The sequence below is a fragment of the Elephas maximus genome, chromosome 14 (assembly GCF_024166365.1).
Source record: "Elephas maximus indicus isolate mEleMax1 chromosome 14, mEleMax1 primary haplotype, whole genome shotgun sequence".
Classification (NCBI taxonomy): Eukaryota; Metazoa; Chordata; class Mammalia; order Proboscidea; family Elephantidae; genus Elephas; species Elephas maximus.
This window is the reverse complement of record NC_064832.1, coordinates 28,642,826-28,662,468: the sequence shown is the minus strand read 5'-3', so window position 1 is coordinate 28,662,468 and position 19,643 is coordinate 28,642,826. Positions and strand designations below refer to the sequence as shown.

General features: G+C 42.8%; 1 protein-coding gene across 1 annotated transcript in view; it reads right to left on the bottom strand.

The window, feature by feature from the left end:
* KPNA3 (karyopherin subunit alpha 3) overlaps positions 1 to 17,348 on the bottom strand; it is a 98,974-nt gene extending 81,626 nt beyond the window's left edge. The window contains exon 1 of the mRNA XM_049852907.1: positions 17,191 to 17,348. Within this exon, the coding sequence (XP_049708864.1) occupies positions 17,191 to 17,259 (69 nt within the window). The 5' untranslated portion in view covers positions 17,260 to 17,348. The remainder of the gene's footprint in view (positions 1 to 17,190) is intronic.
* Between the last annotated feature and the right edge of the window lie 2,295 nt (positions 17,349 to 19,643).

The following is a 19,643-nucleotide window of genomic DNA, read 5'->3' as shown; positions in this document are numbered from 1 at the left end:
CTCCAAAGTGGGATGCAGAATGTTTTCTTACTAGATTTTATTATGCCAAGTGACTCAGATGTCCCCTGAAACCATGGTCCCCAAGCCCCCGCCCCTGCTACGCTGGCCTTCAAAGCATTCAGTTTATTCAGGAAACTTCTTTGCTTTTGGTTTAGTCCAGTTGTGCTGACCTCGTTTGTATTGTGTATTGTCTTTCCGGTCACCTAAAGTAGTTCTTATCTACTACCTAATTAGTGAATACCCTTCTCCCACCCTCCTTCCCTGCCCCCTCTTGTAACCATGAAAGAACATTTTCTTCTCTGTTTAAACTACTTCTCGAGTTCTTTTAATAGTGGTCTTATACAATATTTGTCCTTTTGCAACTGACTAATTTCACTTAGCATAATGCCTTCCAGATTCCTCCATGTTATGAAATGTTTCACAGATTCATCACTGTTCTTTATCGATGCCTAGTATTCCATTGTGTGAATATACCATAATTTATTTATCCATTCATCCACTGATGGGCACCTTGGTTGATTCCAGCCAGCATCTTCTAAGTAAACTGCTGTACTTTTAAGTAAACAGATTTTGGTGTATTCTGTAAGTATAACACCCTTGGGAATTGAAGCAGTTTATTAAAACTTTACGCCCAGGTCTCTCTCCTGAGCTAAAGTGCCTCATGGATCACTCCCCCGAAAATCACACAAGTTCCTTAACACATTCAAAATGGAACTCATCTTTTTTCTCACTGATCTTGCTTCACCTACCATTTTTACCCTTTCTTAGATAGTAGCAATGTCTAAAAGTGGAGTATTAAATATCTCTGAGAGGAGTTCTGAGAATTAAATGAGACAAACATTAATAAGAGCAGCTAGCACTGTTTGTGTCACAAAGCAGGTAGTCATCAATGTTCCTTTCCCTTTTCTACAAGTTGTAATCTACTTTTCCAATTTAAACTTCATTACTTCTCTTGTCCACTGAGTTTTCAATTTCAATTTTATTTTTCATTTCTAGCTATATCAGGTTCCTTTCATATATGCTGGTCTATTCTGAGAGTATCTTGTTTACTGACTTGATGTTTTTGATTCCTTCTGATTCAAACACTGAAAAGATACTTATTTTATACTCTTTCCCTGACACCTCTATTACTGAATTCTTAGGATGTTTAAGACTGATGTTTTTGGGTGTCAGCACATTTATCCATTTAGATTTACTTTCTCATGGTTATGTGTTTCATAATATTGGATTATGAGCTTGGGGGAAATTTCCACATCTTTTTCCTACACTAGTGGGACTATCCAAAATTTTAAACATTTAGCCCCTTTGTTATTTAGTGTTGCTGTAACAGAAATACCACAAGTTGATGGCTTTAACAAAGAGAAATTTATTCTCTCACAGTTTAGAAGTCCAAATTCACAGTGCCAGCTCCACGGTAAGGCTTTCTCTGTCAGCTCTGGGGGAAGGTCCTTGTCATCAATCTTCCCCTGGTCTAGGAGCTTCTCAGCGCAGGGACCCCAGGTCCAAAGGACACACCCTGCTCCAGGCTCTTCTTGCTTAGTGGTAGTGAGGTTCCTCTCCTCTCTGCTCAATTCTCTCTTTTATATCTCAAAAGAGGCTGACTCAAGATAACAATCTTGTAGATTGAGTCCTGCCTCATTAACACAACTGCCTCTAATCTGCTTCATTAACATTATACAGGCAGGATTTATAACAGAGGAAAATTACATTTGTACAGACAAAATGGTGGACAATAACACAAAACTGGGAATCATGTCCTAGTCAAGCTGACACACATTTTTTGGGGACACAATTCAACCCGTAACAGCCTCTTTATAATAGTAATCAAAACCAAACAAACTCAAAACAAACCAAACAAACTCAAAATCTAAATATCAGAACACTAAATTATATTAAATTTGTTATTTGAACAGTATCATCTCTGGGAGACAAGCAATATTTTGATCTAAAAAGTCTTATCAAGTATGGAGAAATTAATACTAAGTAGGAAACTTCAGACCTCCTTCTTACCAAGTCCCACTGATCTGCTTAGTTAAATTAAAATACGGGGGGAGGGGAGGGAATGGAGTTTAGCAGTGAATCCAATATCAAAAAACTGAAATCTTTTTCAACTCCTCAATAAATCCAGTCCATTGCAGACAGAAAATTCCAATGTATCCTTATTCCAAGGTATCAACTTGAATTTTTTAAAAATTAAGGCAAGAGTGAGGTTTTTCACTTAACAAATAACTTCTCAATGGGATTCCTTTTAAAAATAAGTTCTATTTGGCACAAGAAATATAGAACTAAAAGATAGGACTCTGTGTCCCAAGACAGTTTCATAAAATAATGCAAGAAGAATGTCATCCAAGTTAAAGGAGAATTGTTACAAAGCATATGTTCATTATCTTGATGGTTTCACAAGTACATATATATGTATAAATATCTCCAATTGGGCACCTTAAATATGTACAGTTTATCAAATGTTAATTATATCTCAAATAAAATAGCTTTAAAACAATAAGCCTTAGTGAATAAAACGTGATTCAAACTGCAAAACTGATTTCAATGCCTGCCCAGCTACCCTCCTCCATGCTCTGTTCAGGTTTCTACCCTTCAGTCTCTTGATTATTACCTTAAATGAAGAGAAATGACAACAGTGTCTACAATAACACCCTCTAAACACTGCAAAGATATCCAGAAGAGCTGGACCTTTACCTCTCTGGGACTCTAGAATAGGGAACACACAGAAAGGGCACACATACACTGTTTCAACACAGGATGCATGAGGAGCACAGATCTCCCTTGTCCCTCTATCATTCTAATGCTTCTATGTTTGCTTAAACTTTTTGTTGTATGTTTTCCTATAGGCAAGGTATAATAAGCTAGAGCACATCAAGGTATTTCAGAGACATGTGAAGTATTTAACACTGTTCTGATGATGTGTAACATTCATTCGAGTTATATTTTCATTTTAAAAAGTTGAGAGAAAAATTGCTACCCAAAATATTCCAAATATAAAGCAGCTTTTATTTCCATAGAGTTTACTCATTCTGTAATAATTTCTACACCATCTCTGGAAGTTAAAAAAAAAAAAAAAAAAAACTACATATTATCATCAGCCTATTTTAGGGAGGGTGATAAGATTATCCCTTTATTTCTCTTAGTCGGAAGATGATGGGGAAAACAGAAAAAAAATGTTATTTATCAATTTCCTGTGTCACATCCCAACCCTACACAACTGACCTACAGGGTTTTCGGTTTAAAAGTGTGCGATATAACAGCAGATATTTTTATTTTGAAAATTCATATTACAAGTGTGTTTTTAACTGGGTGCTTAATGGTATGACAGAATTACTGTTTTTTCCTTGGGGGCGGGTAGGATAATGCCATTGTGAAATGCATCTTAATGGAGAATCCTTATCTTTTGCAGCACATGCTAAAATATTGACAGATGTCTGGGGTTTACTTCAGAATAATTCAGGGAAGGATAGAAGTGTATGGGGTATAAATGAAACAAGCTTGGCCATTATAATTGTTTTAAACTGGGAGATTGGTATGCAGGAGTTCAGTATATTGCCTTAACTACTTGTACATGTTTGAAAGTTTTCTAAAAGTTTTTAAGTATGTTGTGTTTAATAACACCAGTACTGGAATCAGAAAACATGGATACCAATTAGGTGAGTGGACAATGTTTATTGTTTCTTCTATATCCTCAGCTTCCAAAAAGGAGTTGAATTCACTGAATTCTGATATAGGTCTTGCTAGTTCAATTTTTTTTTTTTTAATGATTCAATTGGATATGACTCCTACACTTTGATTTTGGCTTAAACAACAATTCTAACTATAATCCAAGAGCTCTGCTCAGCTGCTAACTGAAAGGTTGGGGGTTGGCAGTTTGAACCACACAGTGGCTCCATGAGAGAAAGACCTAGAGAGCTGCTCCCATAAAAATGAGTCTAGAAAACCCTATGGGGCAGTTCTGCTGTCATGTGGGGTTGTTATCAGTCAGAATCGACTCGATGGCACCCAACAACAACTATAAATCAGAATGCATTTATAGCTAAATCTTATACAATCAACAGAAAAATTTTCGTAATTGTTGCCAAAACAATAATAATCTGAGTACTAATCTCATCTGGGCCCTCATTCCAAAATAGTTCCTATTTTGCATTTCCCAAAACACATATTCTTCAAGCATTACCCCTCTCAGACCCTTCATTCTCCAGAGATAACTTTCTCAGAGAAAACAGAGGCCATCGGGGTAATCTTTTTCAGCTTCCCTACCCTACTACCGTCCATCCTCACTTTTGTCTATACTTCTTCACGTCCTTTCCACCAAAGGCCCCTTCAAAATCTAACCACAAATTATTGCTCTTAATGACTCCCCACCTACCCTCAGCTCAATCATTTATTCCTTTTCTAGCCAGGTTTTTAAATCTTCTTGCTCTGGTTTCTTTAATTTGGCCTATAAGCACCCTTCTAAACGAATCGGCAACAACAAAAAGCCTTCTTTTAACCTTACTTCTTCCTCAAGCTAACCTGTGGTTCCTCCTTCCGATGACTACCGAATTTTCTAATTGGCCTACTGTCTCAACTCTCGCTCACTCCTTAATCCATGATAATCTAGTTCCCAGCCTTCGCCACTCTCCTGATTTTCTACTTCGCACTGGCCCCTAATTGCCTGACTTATTTCAGGCCCTCCTCATACTTCCCTCTCTAGTATTTGATACTTAACTACTGCCCCTCTTTCGGGAAACTCTCTTCTCCTGAAGTTCTGATAGACGACGGTGCAGTAAGGATCAGCATGAATCCAACGCCCAAAATGTGAAGACTGATCCAGCCCTCACGTTCCCACTTCTCCATCCTCGTTACCAGCCACCCCTGTGGTTCTCTTTCTCTCTCTTTGACCTTAGCTACCGGGAACTAGGTCAGAGCTCACAAGTTAAAAGGATATCATCCTTCAGACTGCCAAATAGATGCCAGCTGCAAGTCTGGGGACTCCACACAACATCCCAAACTTCTGACCTGCTAGCCACAAATTCAGGGCCAGTTTCCCACTACCACTTTAGAATACCAGCCATAGCTCCTGAGTTCACACAACACCCTTACTTTCTGACTTGATGGCTCTTACTACCCCTGTGCAAGAGACGGAGAAAGTAGTTACTGTTGTTAGGTGACACTGTCAGGTCCTGCAACAGCATTCACGAAGAGAACCCACCAGCCGCTCCAAGGGAGAAAGAGTGGCAGTCTGCTTCCGTTAAGATTACAGCCTTGGAAACCCCATGAGACAGTTCTACTCTGTCCTATAGGGTTGCTGTGAGTTACAGTCAACTTGACAGCGACAGGTTATACCATACTTAAGGCTATAGATTTATACATAGGGCAAAGTCTGGGAGAGTTCCCAACACAGAGCTTTAATATCCCAAGAGATGCACTACCCTCCTGGAAGATGTTCTTGTCAACTAGGAAGGCTTTCTGAACCTCTGTACTCAGGGATTTATTGGCCAGTCCTGCATGACAGGCTAAATCATGCCTCCTGAGGCTAGGTGATACAGGCTCTCAGGTGAGTAAGGCTTCAAACCAGTTCAGTCATGGCTGACGAAGACAAACCCGAACAGACTCGCATATTTTAAATTTGGGTGATCTGGAACTGTAACTGAAATGAGAAAAATTATGAGTTGATGCCCTGGAATAGGAGACTTGGAAAAGGTGTAACGAGCCCTTTCCGGAGCCTGCATGAGACTGGATTGCTGCCAGGACTGAGGAGATCAGCACATATTCAAAGGTGTGTGGCTGGCCACCATCTTTGAACAGGGCACTGCTGTTTCCGACTCTGCACAAAATCCAATGCGCAAGAGATTTGGTTGCTATGCAACACATACCCTACCCTTGTTTTCTAAGAGGGAGATGAAGTTTCTAGCAAGTCTTCAACTCATAATTTTTCCCATCCCGGTTATGGTCAGGTCACCCACACTTTAAAATTCGGATCTGTCCCAGTGTCGCTTCCTCGGCCATGATTAAACTGGAAAGATGGGTTCGAAGCCCTGCAAGTGAGTCTCTTCTGCTCTGGCCAGCCCCCACCCATTCACACAAACCCTCAGGTCTGTCCTGAAGTCCCAGACAAAAGTACCCCCATTACTCCAAGGGTTACGTCTCCAGAGCCAAGGACAAAGGCCACCTTACTTGGGCTAAAACTACGTCCTTTACCACACAACCACTTTGCGGCTAAGCCTCCCCCAGACTCGTTCTTCGTTGGCTCTTTCACCTAGTCTCCTAAAAAAAAGCTACAGTTCCCTCAGAGTTCTTTCCTCCTCTGGTCTTTTAACCTTATAAACTCTCATCTGTATCATCATTTCAATTAATCTAATCATTGCTTCAACTATTTTGCAGATCTTCACTACTGGCTACATCATTCCAGAACAGCGGGTAGGCAAACTAAGGCTTTTGAACCAAACCCAGCCTTCCACCTGATTTGTAAATAAAGCTGTATTGGAATACAGCCACATCCATTTGTTTGCCTACTATCTGCCAGATTTCATGCTCAGAGCAGTGTTGAATAGTTGAAACATGGACCATATAGCCCTCAAAGCCTAAAATATTTAAACTTATAAAAAATATTATGGCCCTTTACAGAAAAACTTCTGCTCTAGAAGAGAGAACAGATTTATAAACTGTAATTAGTAATCCTAATAACTTTTCCTGCCTTTCAATCACAATGTCAGTGCTCTTAGCCAGGTCAACCATCTCTCAGAACCCCCTGAAAGTTTAATTGTTCCTCCCAAATTCTCTCCTCATCTTCACCAATTCATCTTCCATATGCAACCAAAACAACAGTTCTAAGCCCACAAATCCACTTCCCTACTTAAAATTTTCCCCACAAGAGAGGCTTTTCACTATCTGGCCCCTGCCAACCCCCTATTCAATTTTCTCATCACTCCACCTGTAAGAAAGACTGAATTACCTCAGTTGCCCAGAACATATTATGCTGTCTCTTACTAGCATGTCCACTCAACATTTACTACCAAAAAAAAAATACCTACACATTCTTCTAGTTCCAGCTTAGGCACAATCATCTCCACAAAGCCTTCCCTGACTCACCCAGGCCAACTTGGGTGACTCTTTCCCTATGTGCCATCCATACTCAGTACATACTTCAATTTTAACCAAAAACCAAACCAAACTCATTGCCATCGAGTCAATTACGACTCACAGCAACCCTACAGGACAGAGTAGAACTGCCCCATAGGGATTCCAAGGAGCGGATGGTGGATTCAAACTGCTGACCTTTTGGTTAGCAGCCAAACTCTTAACTACCGCACACGCCAGGGCTCCACTTCAGTTATAATAAGAATTAACTTTCACTTTTACATCATTTCTGTATTAGTCTACACATCTCTTGAGCAGGGACACTGAGGTAGAGTAGGAGAACGGTTATTAACGACAGAAGTTTTAAAGTCAGATATCTGGGACTGAGTGCCAGCTCTGCCCCGTCCTAGTTACATGTTTTTAGCAAATTACTTAACTCATTTCACCTATATAATGAAGATTTTGTGAGATTATTTAAGGTTATTCTTATAAGCACACATTAAGTACTCAACATTTATTAGCTATCATTATTTCATTGTTTTACCCCTCAAACTTAGTTTAGAATTTGAGTAACTGCTGAATGAAACAACTGAAGCAAGCTAGTTCCAGATGCATTACTATCAACTGCATAATCGATATTTCCATCTGAATAACATTTGGATTCCAAAACTCTTTACCTTTACTTCTGAACTGTTTCAATTGGAGTAGAATGACCAATTTGTTACAGTGTGTTCAGGACTTTCCTAGTTTCAACATTTAAACTCCCACGTTAGGAGAACTAGGTAAGTCCTGGGCAAACAAGGACAGTGAATCACCTTAGAGTTAAGTTGCACACACCAGAAACTGACTTGAGTCAATTTAAGCCAAAAAACAAAAAAAAGTGTGTATGGGGGGAGGGGGGCTTACTGAAGAATATACACTAATTCACAGAACCAAAGGAAAAGCTAAACAATCAGGCTTAAAGAGGTAAGGATGAAAGCACCCCACAGGTCTAGGTGGCATCTTCACAGTGCTTCTGCCAGGATGAATCAATTAGGTCCTAGTGCCAGCTCACCTGAGTCCCTGGGTGGCACAAATGGTTAATGCACTCAGCTGCTAACTGAAAGGCTGCAGGTTCAAGTCCACCCAGAGGTACCTCAGAAGAAAGGCCTAGAGATCTATTTCTAAAAAATTAAGCCATCGAAAGCTAGAGTAGAAATGCACGGTTCTACTCTGACACACACAGGGTCACCATGAATCGGAACTGACAGCAACAACTGGTCAGCTCATGCAAGATTTAAAATCCCAGAGACAGCATTTGATTGGCCTAACTCGGGTTAGCCAGACAAGAATGAGGCATCCTAATTCACCAAAGGAGGCAGGAACACCTTCATTAAAAAATCCCATGGAGGGATATCCAATGGCAGAAGAGCTTCCAAAAGCCAAATCAGAATGCTGTTTTCTAAAGAAGGGGGAGTGGATGTAGAGCTACCACACCAAGTCAGTTATTCGCGTTATATTTCTGCCTTAGCAAACTCCTATTCATCCTTCAAGGACCTAGCTCAAATATGATCTTCTGTGTAACCTTAGTCAACTTCCTCAGATAAAATTGTTGTTGTTGCTGCTGCTAGGTGCCGTTGAGTTGGTTCCGACTCATACAGACCCTATGTACAACTGAACAAAACACTACCCGTCCTGTGCCATCTTCACAATTCTTGCTACATTTGAGCCCACTGTTGCAGCCTGGAATTGGTCACTCTCTTTCTCCACGGTCTTACAATATTCTGCAAATTATGTACCCGTATCTCAGGGTTTTATCACAGAATGTGGAATCCCTAGGTGGTGCCTGACTGCTAATGGGAAAGGTGAGTAGTTTGAACCCACCCAGAGGCATCTCAGAATAAAGGACTGCTAATCTGCTTTTTTTTTTTCTTTAATCTACTTCTGAATGGTCACAGAAAACCCTATGGAGCACAGTCTACTCCACATACATACAGTTACCATGAGTCAGAATCAACAACAACTAGGTCTGGTTTTTTATTTCTTTAAATCATAAAACATATCATGCTTTATACTAAGTATAAGCTTAGGTATTAGTATTTCCCACTAAACTGAACTTGCCTAGAGCAAACCAAAAACCAAACCCAGTGCCGTCGAGTCGATTCGGACTCATAGCGATCCTATAGGACAGAGTAGAACCACCCCATAGTTTCCAAGGAGCGCCTGGCGGATTTGAACTGCCAACCCTTTGGTTAGCAGCCACAGTACTTAACCACTACGCCACCAGGGTTTCCAATGCCTGCGTGGCACATACCAAATAAAAAAAACCAAACCCACTGCCATCAAGTCGATTCCGACTTACAGTGACCCTAAAGGACTGAGTAAAACTGTCCCGTAGAGTTTGCAAGGAGCGCCTGGTGGATTTGAACTGCTCACCTTTTGGTTAGAAACTGTAGCTCTAAACCACTACACCACCAGGGATTCCAAATAAATGTTTAATAAATCTGTTGTCCAAGTCACTAGGATATATGAAACATCAAGCTAAAAAGAGAGGAGCTACCACTGGTAAACATGCTTACAGCAACGAAGACAAAACTGACAGACTAAGAGCAGGGGAAGGGCAGGAACAAAAACTATGGAGAGTAAAAACTTCACAACCATAGAAATTTAAAGGTAAAATTCTGACAGACTTAAGAACCAGAAAACATTACTTACGTAAGAGCAAAAACCAATATCCATATGCATATTAGTGATTCTCAAAAACTAAGAAAACAAATTATATTCTATTTAAGAAGGCAGAAAAGTGTGTAGGATATTTTCAGAAAGATGGCATTCCAAAACAAAGAAAATTTGATATGTAAACAAATAAATTCCACAGCTCGGAAAATTCAACCTTTCAGAATGATTACCCAAGAAACATAGTCACAATTTATTTTACCATATTTTAACTGTTTATGTTGGTGTACTAGCCTATGGCAAAATTTTTCTTAATAGCAAAGCCGCAAGAAAGGATAGCCACATTCTCCTTATACTTTTAGTATTCCTTTACCAAAAAGATAAAGCAACATAGACTTAGAAACGAAAATACAGCCGCGCCTTATGGTGCAAACAGTTTGCCCCTGACAGCTGGCATTTCAAACTCACACAGTGGCACTGCAGAAGAAAGGCCTCGAGCTCTGCTTCCGTAGAGATTACAGCCCAGAAAACTTTATGGAGCAGTTCTACTCTGTAATGCATGGGGCATGGGGTGTCATGAGTTGAAAGTGACTTGACAGCAATGGGTTTGGTTTTTTTTTTGGTTTTATGCTAACAAAACTAAAAGTAAATTTAGGACTGTCCTGTAGAGTTGCCATGAGTCAGAAGTGGCTCTACAGCAATGGGTTTGGTTTTGGTTTTTTTTTTTAAATCAACCAAGGAATGAGAACAGGATTGACTCTGAAGTTAGATTTTCTAGAAATATGTTTTCTAAGTCTTTTACTGGATACCAAGAAGTCAGTTTACTTTTTTCACTTCAAATGTTATCCAGTCTGTTATATTTTGCCCGGATAACTAACATCCATTTCACCAAATGTAGTAACTTTCAATTCATGACATCAAACCATTCCTTATCATCTGAACCTCCAACAGCTCAATCTTGGCATCATTACTGGGATACATTCTACAGTACACAGCATTATCAAGTCAAGTATTTTTTATAAAAAATGTTTAACCCGAAGCTAATCAAGTCTTTAAATCTAACTTCCAGTTTACGAAAAATCTGTAATGGCAGAGGGGAGGCTGAAGGAGGATGGGAGGTACAAGTTAAACACCACCACAAGGAAACAGGCAGACGAATCCAGAAATTAGGACTTTCTATTAGGTGGGAAAATTTAAAGGACAATTGGGGACATTTAAATGTGGACTAACATTAGACATTATTATAAGGTTCTGAATTGTTTTAGGGTGATGTGTGTGTAAGAAAGTATTCTTACTCTCTAGATATGCAGCCTGAAGTATTTAGTAGTAAAATGTCATAGGTCAACAAAAGATGAAGGAACTACAGCAAATTATTTATTAGTATTAAGTCCAACTGATGTACATATCGGGTTAATTCTATTATTCTCCCTATTTTTCTGTATATTAGAATTTTTTTAAGAAAAAAATCAAAAACTATTTCACTATGCATGTGCCTCAATTTCCCAATACTTTATTTTACTTGTCATGATACAAAGTTTGGGCTTGATTTGAGAAGGAATAGGAAATGGCACTGAAAGATTAAATGTTCTGCTCAAAAATACACTTTAGGAGAACCACTGTGCCAGGCAGGGGTTCCTGGGATGGATGTGCTCATTCAAAGGTATTTGTTAGCGCTTACTTTGTTTCAGCCACTGTACTAAGTAGCAGACAGTAGCAACAGTCATTCCTTCCAAGAGCTTGCAATCTTGTAGGAGAAACAGACAAAACATAATTAAAATACACCCTCACAACTACAATGAGAAAGGCATACTCAGAGTTCTTCTAGCAGCAAAGAAGGGTACCTAACGCCATCTCGGAGGACAAGGGGGACTCAGAAAGACTTCTCAGAAAAACTAACGCCAGAATTGAGAACTTAAAAGGGGTAGGAATTAGTCAGGCAACAGGAGGCAGGGAAGGATATTCCAGTCAGCAGGACAGCCCTGAGAATAGAAACAGCACTGGCTGGGACCGGAGGGAGGATTCCAGATTATATATAACGTATAAGAAGTTCAAGGTTGCTAGAGCTTATGGGGATGGGGGTGGGAGGGAGAGGAGAAGGAGAACACTGTAGCTGGAGAAATAAACAGGCATCAGACTCAGACAAAACCTCATGAATTGGATGAAGACCACCACTTTGGAGATAATTTTTAAACAGCCAGGTGATAGGTAATGAGGCCTAACGGAGGCTGGAAGCAGTGGAATTGAGAGGTAGGGTCAGATTCCAGAGAGGGCAGAGATTCAAGCTCCATGATCGGCATCTGACCGAATGTGGAAGATGAGGAAGGAGTCCAAAAAGCCTCTCAAGTTTCAAGTTCAGGTCACAGTGAGGGTGATGATGCCATAAGCAGAAATAAGGAAACAAAGGCAGAACATGGTTTTAAACACTTGGAGCTTAAGAAGCTGATGGGATGCTCATGTGAATAATTTCAGGAGATGATTAAAAGACATTTAAGTCCCCAACACTGAGGTGATGGTTAGAGCTGAGAGAGCTGTTGATGTGAGCAAGAAAACCAGCCTAGAGAGAAGCGCATCCCATACAGAGTAAGACATGGCTGCACTCAGCCGGGAGGGACAGGAGGTAGCAAAGCAGACTAAGAAAGAGCATTCAGTATAGTAGAAGGACCAGAACAGAGTCTATGCCCTCCCAGTGAAAAGATAATTATAGTGTGTCTGCTATATGACAAAGAGATTCCTGAAAAACTTCATGTTCTGGAAAATTAGGGAGAAAGGGACATGCACAAAGATGGTTTGAGCAATAAGCACCTTTAAAACACAGCACATGGCTAAATTAAGCCAAGAGGCAGAATGTGAGGTGACCAGGCAACAGGCACGCTCCTGGGCTTGCTGCACTCAGCTGTGTTTCTGTATTTTGTGTACAACCGCTGTTACATGGGAGCGCTAAACATCAATGCGCTGGTAAAAGTCAAATAACGAACCACTATAGATTTTGCATTAACATCATTCCTCTATTTGCCGTTCAAGTACAAGTTAGTTTGTGTTACTGAAATACATTACAGCAGAGCAGGCTGCCAGAGAAGGGCTAGGCAACAGTATCAATACCATGGAGTCAAAACCAAAAGAAATTACTAATATCTCAGAATAATACCATACCTATTATTCCCAAAATGTCCAGTGTTTAGTCTCTCTTCTCAAAGAACATTTATGAAATTTTATGTACTGGGCACTAAATGACCAACCACAGCCCAAAGCCTCTGCCCTCAGTGGGCTTCTTGACAGAGCCCACATACTTTAATAGCTAGCCACATACATAATTTGTGGCACATTCCAGCAAATCATCCAAATAGGTGAAGGAAAATTCACTTAGGAAAGCATTAGAGGGAAAGGAGAAAAAGAATAAGCACTGATGATACCAAGTATGTTATTAGTCAGGAAAGGCCTTGTAGAGAACTTCTGAAGGTCTTTTTTTTTTTAAAAAAAACAGAATGGCATTGTGTAACAGAATTGTAAACTTAGTATTCCAGAAATTCGTGAAGGAGTCTGAGCGAAGAAAGATTTTGCCAAGGTAAGAACAATTCAACATATAGCCAAAGAAGGCATATAGAATAGCTTGTACACACACACACACACACAAAAGAAGAGCATATACAAAGGCATGGAGATGAAATCTACTGGTTACTCCACCATCCTGAACATTTTATCATGGCAGGCACAAAAGAGATATAAGGAAAAGTGGCAGATGAGGTAAAAAAAAAAAAAAAAAAAAAAAGGTAGGGCCTTATGTGGCACTTATATTAACTACTGTAACTGATGAAAATGTTGTCACATCCTTGAGGTATACAGGAGCAAGAAAAAGAAAAATTGACCTGAGTGACAGTTACCTAGGTGTTTATAAGCACTCACTGGACAGAACTTTCCTATACTCATGTTTGAAGATTTTTAAATACTTCTTTAAAATGTGAGAAAATAAGAATCAATGCCTTATGTGAAAAGGTCTAGTATTGAAGCACACATTCCAGCCTAAATAAAAGTAATTAAGAGTTTCCCTTTCATTGTGTATTTCCTAGTTTTACCTACAAATTCCATTCCCCTACTCAAGCTCCCAATTGCTATCAGTGATAATTATTCCCTCCCCATCTCTATCTAAAAACCTTAGGAAAATCTTTAACCACTTCCTCTCTGTGAGCTTTGCACTTAAACACAAATCAAAAAAGAAAAGAAGAAAATCCCAACCTCATTCCAGACTACGTCCAACTCATTTTTAGAAAATTCCTCCTTGCAGACTGGATCACAACACTACTCCTCCAGAACGAATTGAAGACGTTACTGTCAGTCACCCTTTCCACTGCTCTAATCATGTTACAGCTTCTAACTCTGCTCTGAGATAAATAAATCTTCCTATCAAGAAAAGGCTTCCAACCAACTCTTTGTCACAAGGCATATTCTCAGACCACCACAGGACATTTGCAAATCTTATCTCTTCACTCCCTAATCTCTTTTTTCACCTAGATTTTTAGTCACTAACTTCTCACGAGCACCTTTCAAGTCCTTTAAGATTTACCAACCTTGCTTTTTTTCCTCTCCAAGGATCTCTTAAAATCTTTCTATGAAGCCATTCTTGACTGAATGACTATGAAATGATTTCCTCCTCCACCCTCTCCCCACCCACAATGTCCTGACACAATTCTACACTTTTCTTTAGAAAATATTTATCCCTGCACTTAGCATCTTATTTGTATATCAGCTGGTTGCATAGTTTATAATATGTCTGATCTTTTGTCCATCCTCTTTATGAGAAGGTAGGAATATCTCATCAAAGTGCATCTCCTGTTTGGGAACAGCCTGATAATCACCAACTACTTAGTCACAGAGCTAAGTTGTAGTACAAGTTTCTAAAGGCAAAGACTAAATTACATTGGCGGGCAGGGGTCTAGTCTTAATTATGCCTAAATCCACAATAACGGCATTTGATCAGATTTGACCCCAAACCATCTTTAATCACATCTCTGGCACTCCCTTTTCTCTCAGAGACACAGCAGTCTTGCTACCTTCTCTCAGAACTCTTCCATTACTGTACCCTCATTCTGGACTGTGTCTTCCTTCCCCTCCCCCTCCTCCAGCCCTTGGCCTGGAGGTCTTTTCCTTCATCCTTCTCACTCCCATTCATGCATTAAGAATCCACGGGAACATCTCCCCTGACCCTCAGCTCCAAGTTAGGGTCTTCTCATGCATTCTCAGAGTACCTATACCATAACCCTGGTGGAGATACTGCACTGTAATCATCAGTTTACTCTTCTATCACCCGCACTAGACTGTCAGCTCCTGGAAGGCACACACTGAATTATATTTACTTTTCTATCCCCAAGACCTAATATTGCGTTGGCTGGGCACACTCTTAAGACACCCAATAGAAAGTCAGTGAATGAACACTCATACCCACTGCGTGACCTTGTGTAGGCTACATAACCACCCTGAACTTCCTCATCTAAAATACTCTCCTCAGGTAGTGGGGATAATGCTATACCTGGCTTATAACACCATTAAATGAGATATCACGAAGCTCTCAGTATAGCGTCTGCCACGTACAACTACCATCTGAATATCTGCTATTTCAGGCCCTTAGGTATTCTAATGTATCCTGGAAGTGTGATGCTGGTGTAATTAATATTTTCAAGGAACCATGCTGTCTTTTTCAGGCATCCAAAAGTCACTGGTCACCTTCTGATCAGCAGCAAATACTTCTGTGTACCTATTACGTTCAGGAGTCCTTAATAAGTATCACTGCACTCCTGGAACATAGAACAGGGGCAGACAAAAACCTGTACCAATAACCAAGAAAAGCAAGAAAGAATGTTATTAGTTCTTCTGTACAAAAGGTATTTTTTAAGGCTACACAAGCTTTGCTTTACAGTAGTGGTAGCTTCAAGAAAACTACTGATGGAGAAAGTTAAAACTTAACTCCTATCATCAAGTGAACCAATTGCAGGAGATAGTTCCAAAATTTCCTCTTGCTATTTCTAAATTTCACTTTCACTTAGATGTATTTCTCACAAAGGAAATTTTAACCAAGACCAGGACAGAGAGAGATGACCTTTATTTGTCTCATTCAAATGGGAATTCCACAGATATTTCCCTAGGGTTTTTTCCAGTTAGTATTTAACTCTGCACCTCTGAAAAATGGCCTGAGTTTCGTCTGTTCCTCTACAAAAAAACACTGAATAGTATCTTTTCCCCACCACCTTCCCTCTTTAAGACGGGACAAAACACGCACTTCTTAATCGCACTGGCCCCTTGGGAACAATCACAGAGCGGCAATTCATGCCACCTCGAATTACAAAAGGAGGCTGTGGACTTAAAAACATTCTCCCCCTAACAAATCCGGAGGTCAGAGTCCCAGTGAAGTTTGTGCATTATACTTCACAGCTATTAGTAGCTGCAGAGAGACCTCTAGCGCTGCCTTGATAAGCCCGATTTGCAAATAGTACCTGCTAATGTCACCTCAACGAGACAATGGCAACAAGCTGAGTAGCAACAAACTGAGCGACCGCGATGAATGTTTACAGTTTTGTAACCACTTGGAAACCCTACCAGCTTGGACCAAGAGGTATACAAGGTCGAATGAACCTATGTATTCAATTTATTTCAGTAAAACACTGCAAAGAAATCACCCGATGCACACCCTACTCCAAGAAACGCTAGGAAAACAGGTCCTACAAGCGGAGGTGAGAAAAACCTCTCCTCCAAAGCCTCGACACAATAGATGGTAAACTACTGTCCACCTCCTGTATGCTCCAAATGCCAGAAGGAACAGAATAGGGGCTGGAAAAGCACAGCACGACTGGCCCAAAGGACAGCACTGGAATACATGAAAATGGTCCTGGCGCATCCTACCCTCCCCCACCCACCACCCTCAAACAAGTCAGTTACCCGGCTGGTCCCCACCCCCCTCTGCGGGCCGCCGCCGCCCGCCTGGGCCCGGCTCTCCAAGGTAGGCGAGGGGACCGGCAGAGCCGCGGCTCCATGTGCGGCAGCGCGGGAGGCACCGGGAGGCTGCGCCGAGCGGAGGTGAGCGGCAGTGGGCGCCAGCCGCGGCCGCCCCTCGGCGATGCGGGTCCCGGCCCGGGCCGCAGCATCGCCGTCCGCGCGGCCCCAGCCCGCGGACCCCGCCTCAGCTCCACATCCCTTCCTCGCCGACACCAGGCCGCGCCCGCGTGACGGGGCCGAAAGCCCCGGCATTTCCCTGTCGCCGCGCCGGCAGCTCCGGAGGGCGGCTGCAGCCCGGCCCTCGCCCCGCCGCCCGCTTTGCCCAGCCCCGGGCCCCGGTGACGGGAGGCGGCGGCCAACTCCGACCGACCGCGAGCCGGCGAGAACCAGCCCGGCGCCCGCCCCCCGCCCCTCCCGCCGCCGCCGGGCTGGCGCGGCCGGGCGGGCGGGCGAGCCGCGAGGCCCAGACCGCGGAAGCACACTCACTTCCACATCGCGGCCCTTGTTCTTGAAGCTCTTGATGCGGTGGTTCTCCAAGCCGGGGTTCTCGGCCATGGCTGCGCGCGGCTCCGTGGGCGGCTACTCCTGCGGCTGCGGCGGCGGCGGCGGCGAGAGTCGGCGCGGGAGGGGGAGGTGGGGGAGAGTGGGAGGGAGGGAGGGGGAGGGGGAGAGGAGAGCACGTTCCGTGACGCCTCCTAGCGCGAGGTGGCGGCAGCGCCGGAGGAGGCGCGGCCGACGGCCAGGCGGGGCGTGGCGGGAACGGCTCCGGGGAGCGGCGTGCGCCGGGGGAGGCTGGGGACACGTGACTGAGAGCAGGGACCCGCCTGGACGCTCGCCCGGCTGGATGTGTCCGGTTGGTTCTTGGGATGACCCCAGCCCCTTGGGAAGGCCTCCCCCATAACCCCTCGGGGCTGCAAATTATCTGCCAGAAATGGAGCCGGATTCAGCGGCTTTTACCAATCCCCAGACGAGAGCGGCGGGCGGAAACTACAGTTCCCAGCATGCCAGGCTCCGGCCGGGGGTAACTCTCCAGCCCTGTGAGAGAACGAGGAGAATGCCGGGATTCCTGCGCTCTAGGGCTCTCGGCGGGGCGGCCGAGTGCCGAGGAGCGAAGCCCCGCCCCCAATACCGCCTCTGGGCGGGGCAGAGGGAGGTGCTTCCCTGGAGATGCACCTTGCGCCCTATTGGGAGGGAGAGGGGGCGGGGCGTCATGGAAGGCACACTTCGCCCTCTGTAGCCTGGAAAATTAGAGAAGAACCATGGTGCGTTCTTTGCTCGCCCACTTCTTTGGGTCCCCTGAAATAGCAGCCACCCTCATTCGCTGTTCCCTTGCTCTGCTTTGGTTTTATAAATAGAATTTATTTCCACCTGACACGTACATTAGTCTGCATGTGATATGTGGGTCCATGTGTATGTTACCTGACTTCTTGTGCCCGGATTAAACTCGATGAGTGCAGGGATTTTAATTTATTACTGAATCCCTCACGTCAAAACAGTGCCTAGCACGTCGAAGGTACCCAGTAAATGCTCGTTGAACAAATTATACCGCTTTCGCAACTTGCTGTTTCTTCATCATCCTCCCAGGCCCGATTCTACAACACCCACTCTGCTGCAGTTCTCACACCTCTTTTTCCGCGGTCTCCACACATAACCTCAGTCTTCAAGCAGCAGTCAATCTCCAGTCTGCTGACTCTCCATTCTAGCATCTCCCCGTAGCGTCATCTGAGAAATAATCGAGGGAAATTTGGATCAATAACACTAATAGAGAGCTGCTTTCTGGAGCCGATGGGCTTGTGAGATAATTCCATTTCCGAATCTATGCCACATATAAGTAGGCATGCCATGTTATAGTACATGTAATTCAAATAAACTGAGATCATTCAAAGGTTGGTAGAAATATAACCATGGAGAGATTAACGGATGAAGACAATCTTTTAAAACAAACCCCTGCCTTCACCTCGATTCTGACTCATAGCGACCCTATAAAGACAAAGTAGAACTGCCCCATGGAGCTTCCAGGGAGAGCCTGGTGGATTCAAACTGCTGACCTTCTGGTTAGCAGCCGTAGCTCTTAACCACTATGCCACCGAAGGAACCTTAAAGAGTTAGAGGTGCAGGGGTCATAAACTCAGAGGCCTTCAGTGGCCAGGCAGAGAGCCAAGTGGAGCTGGCCACGCTGTCCAGGGGCATTCTTTTGGTGAGGGTGACATGTGGCCTCTTGATAAACACAGGCCCTTTAAGGCTCCAGACCACTGTTGCCATATTGGAATGTGGCCGAGGGTTGCCAGAGTTACAAATTTTCAAGGGAAACCAAAACCTGAATTTTTTTTCTTAAATCTTTTTTAAATGTTGACTCATATTTTCAATGCTCTTCAGCGGTCCAGGCACTTTGGAACTTGACCCCCAGCTTGCAATACCTGATCCTAGTCCAATACTCATTTGAAAGAAAAAAACAAAAGTCTGAGAATAGATTACTTCAACTCTGGTTCTTAAGGAGACAGAGGTTGCATGTTTGCCACTCTCCCTGATTCACTGAGAAGGAAGGGAGAGAGGTTTCTAGACTGTTGTTCAATCTCTATTCTACTTTAGCAAAGGGTTCTCTATTCAGTTCACCTTATCCCCTTCTGGAGACCCTGGTGGTGTAGTGGTTAAGAACTACAGCTGCTAACCAAAAGGTTGGCAGTTCGAATCCACCAGGCACTCCTTGGAAGCCCTATGGGGCAGTTCTCTGTACTGTAGGGTCACTATGAGTCGGAATCAACTAGACGGCAGCAGGTTTGGTTTTGGTTTATCATCTCTTTACCCTATCTGCTGTCATCAAATGTGTACATCTTTCATCACTCAGTTTAGTCTGTGGCACGCTTAATGAGTGCTTACTATGTGTCAGCCATTGTACTAGCAGTAGGATGCTTTGTAAACAGGATAGCCTGGTTCCTGCC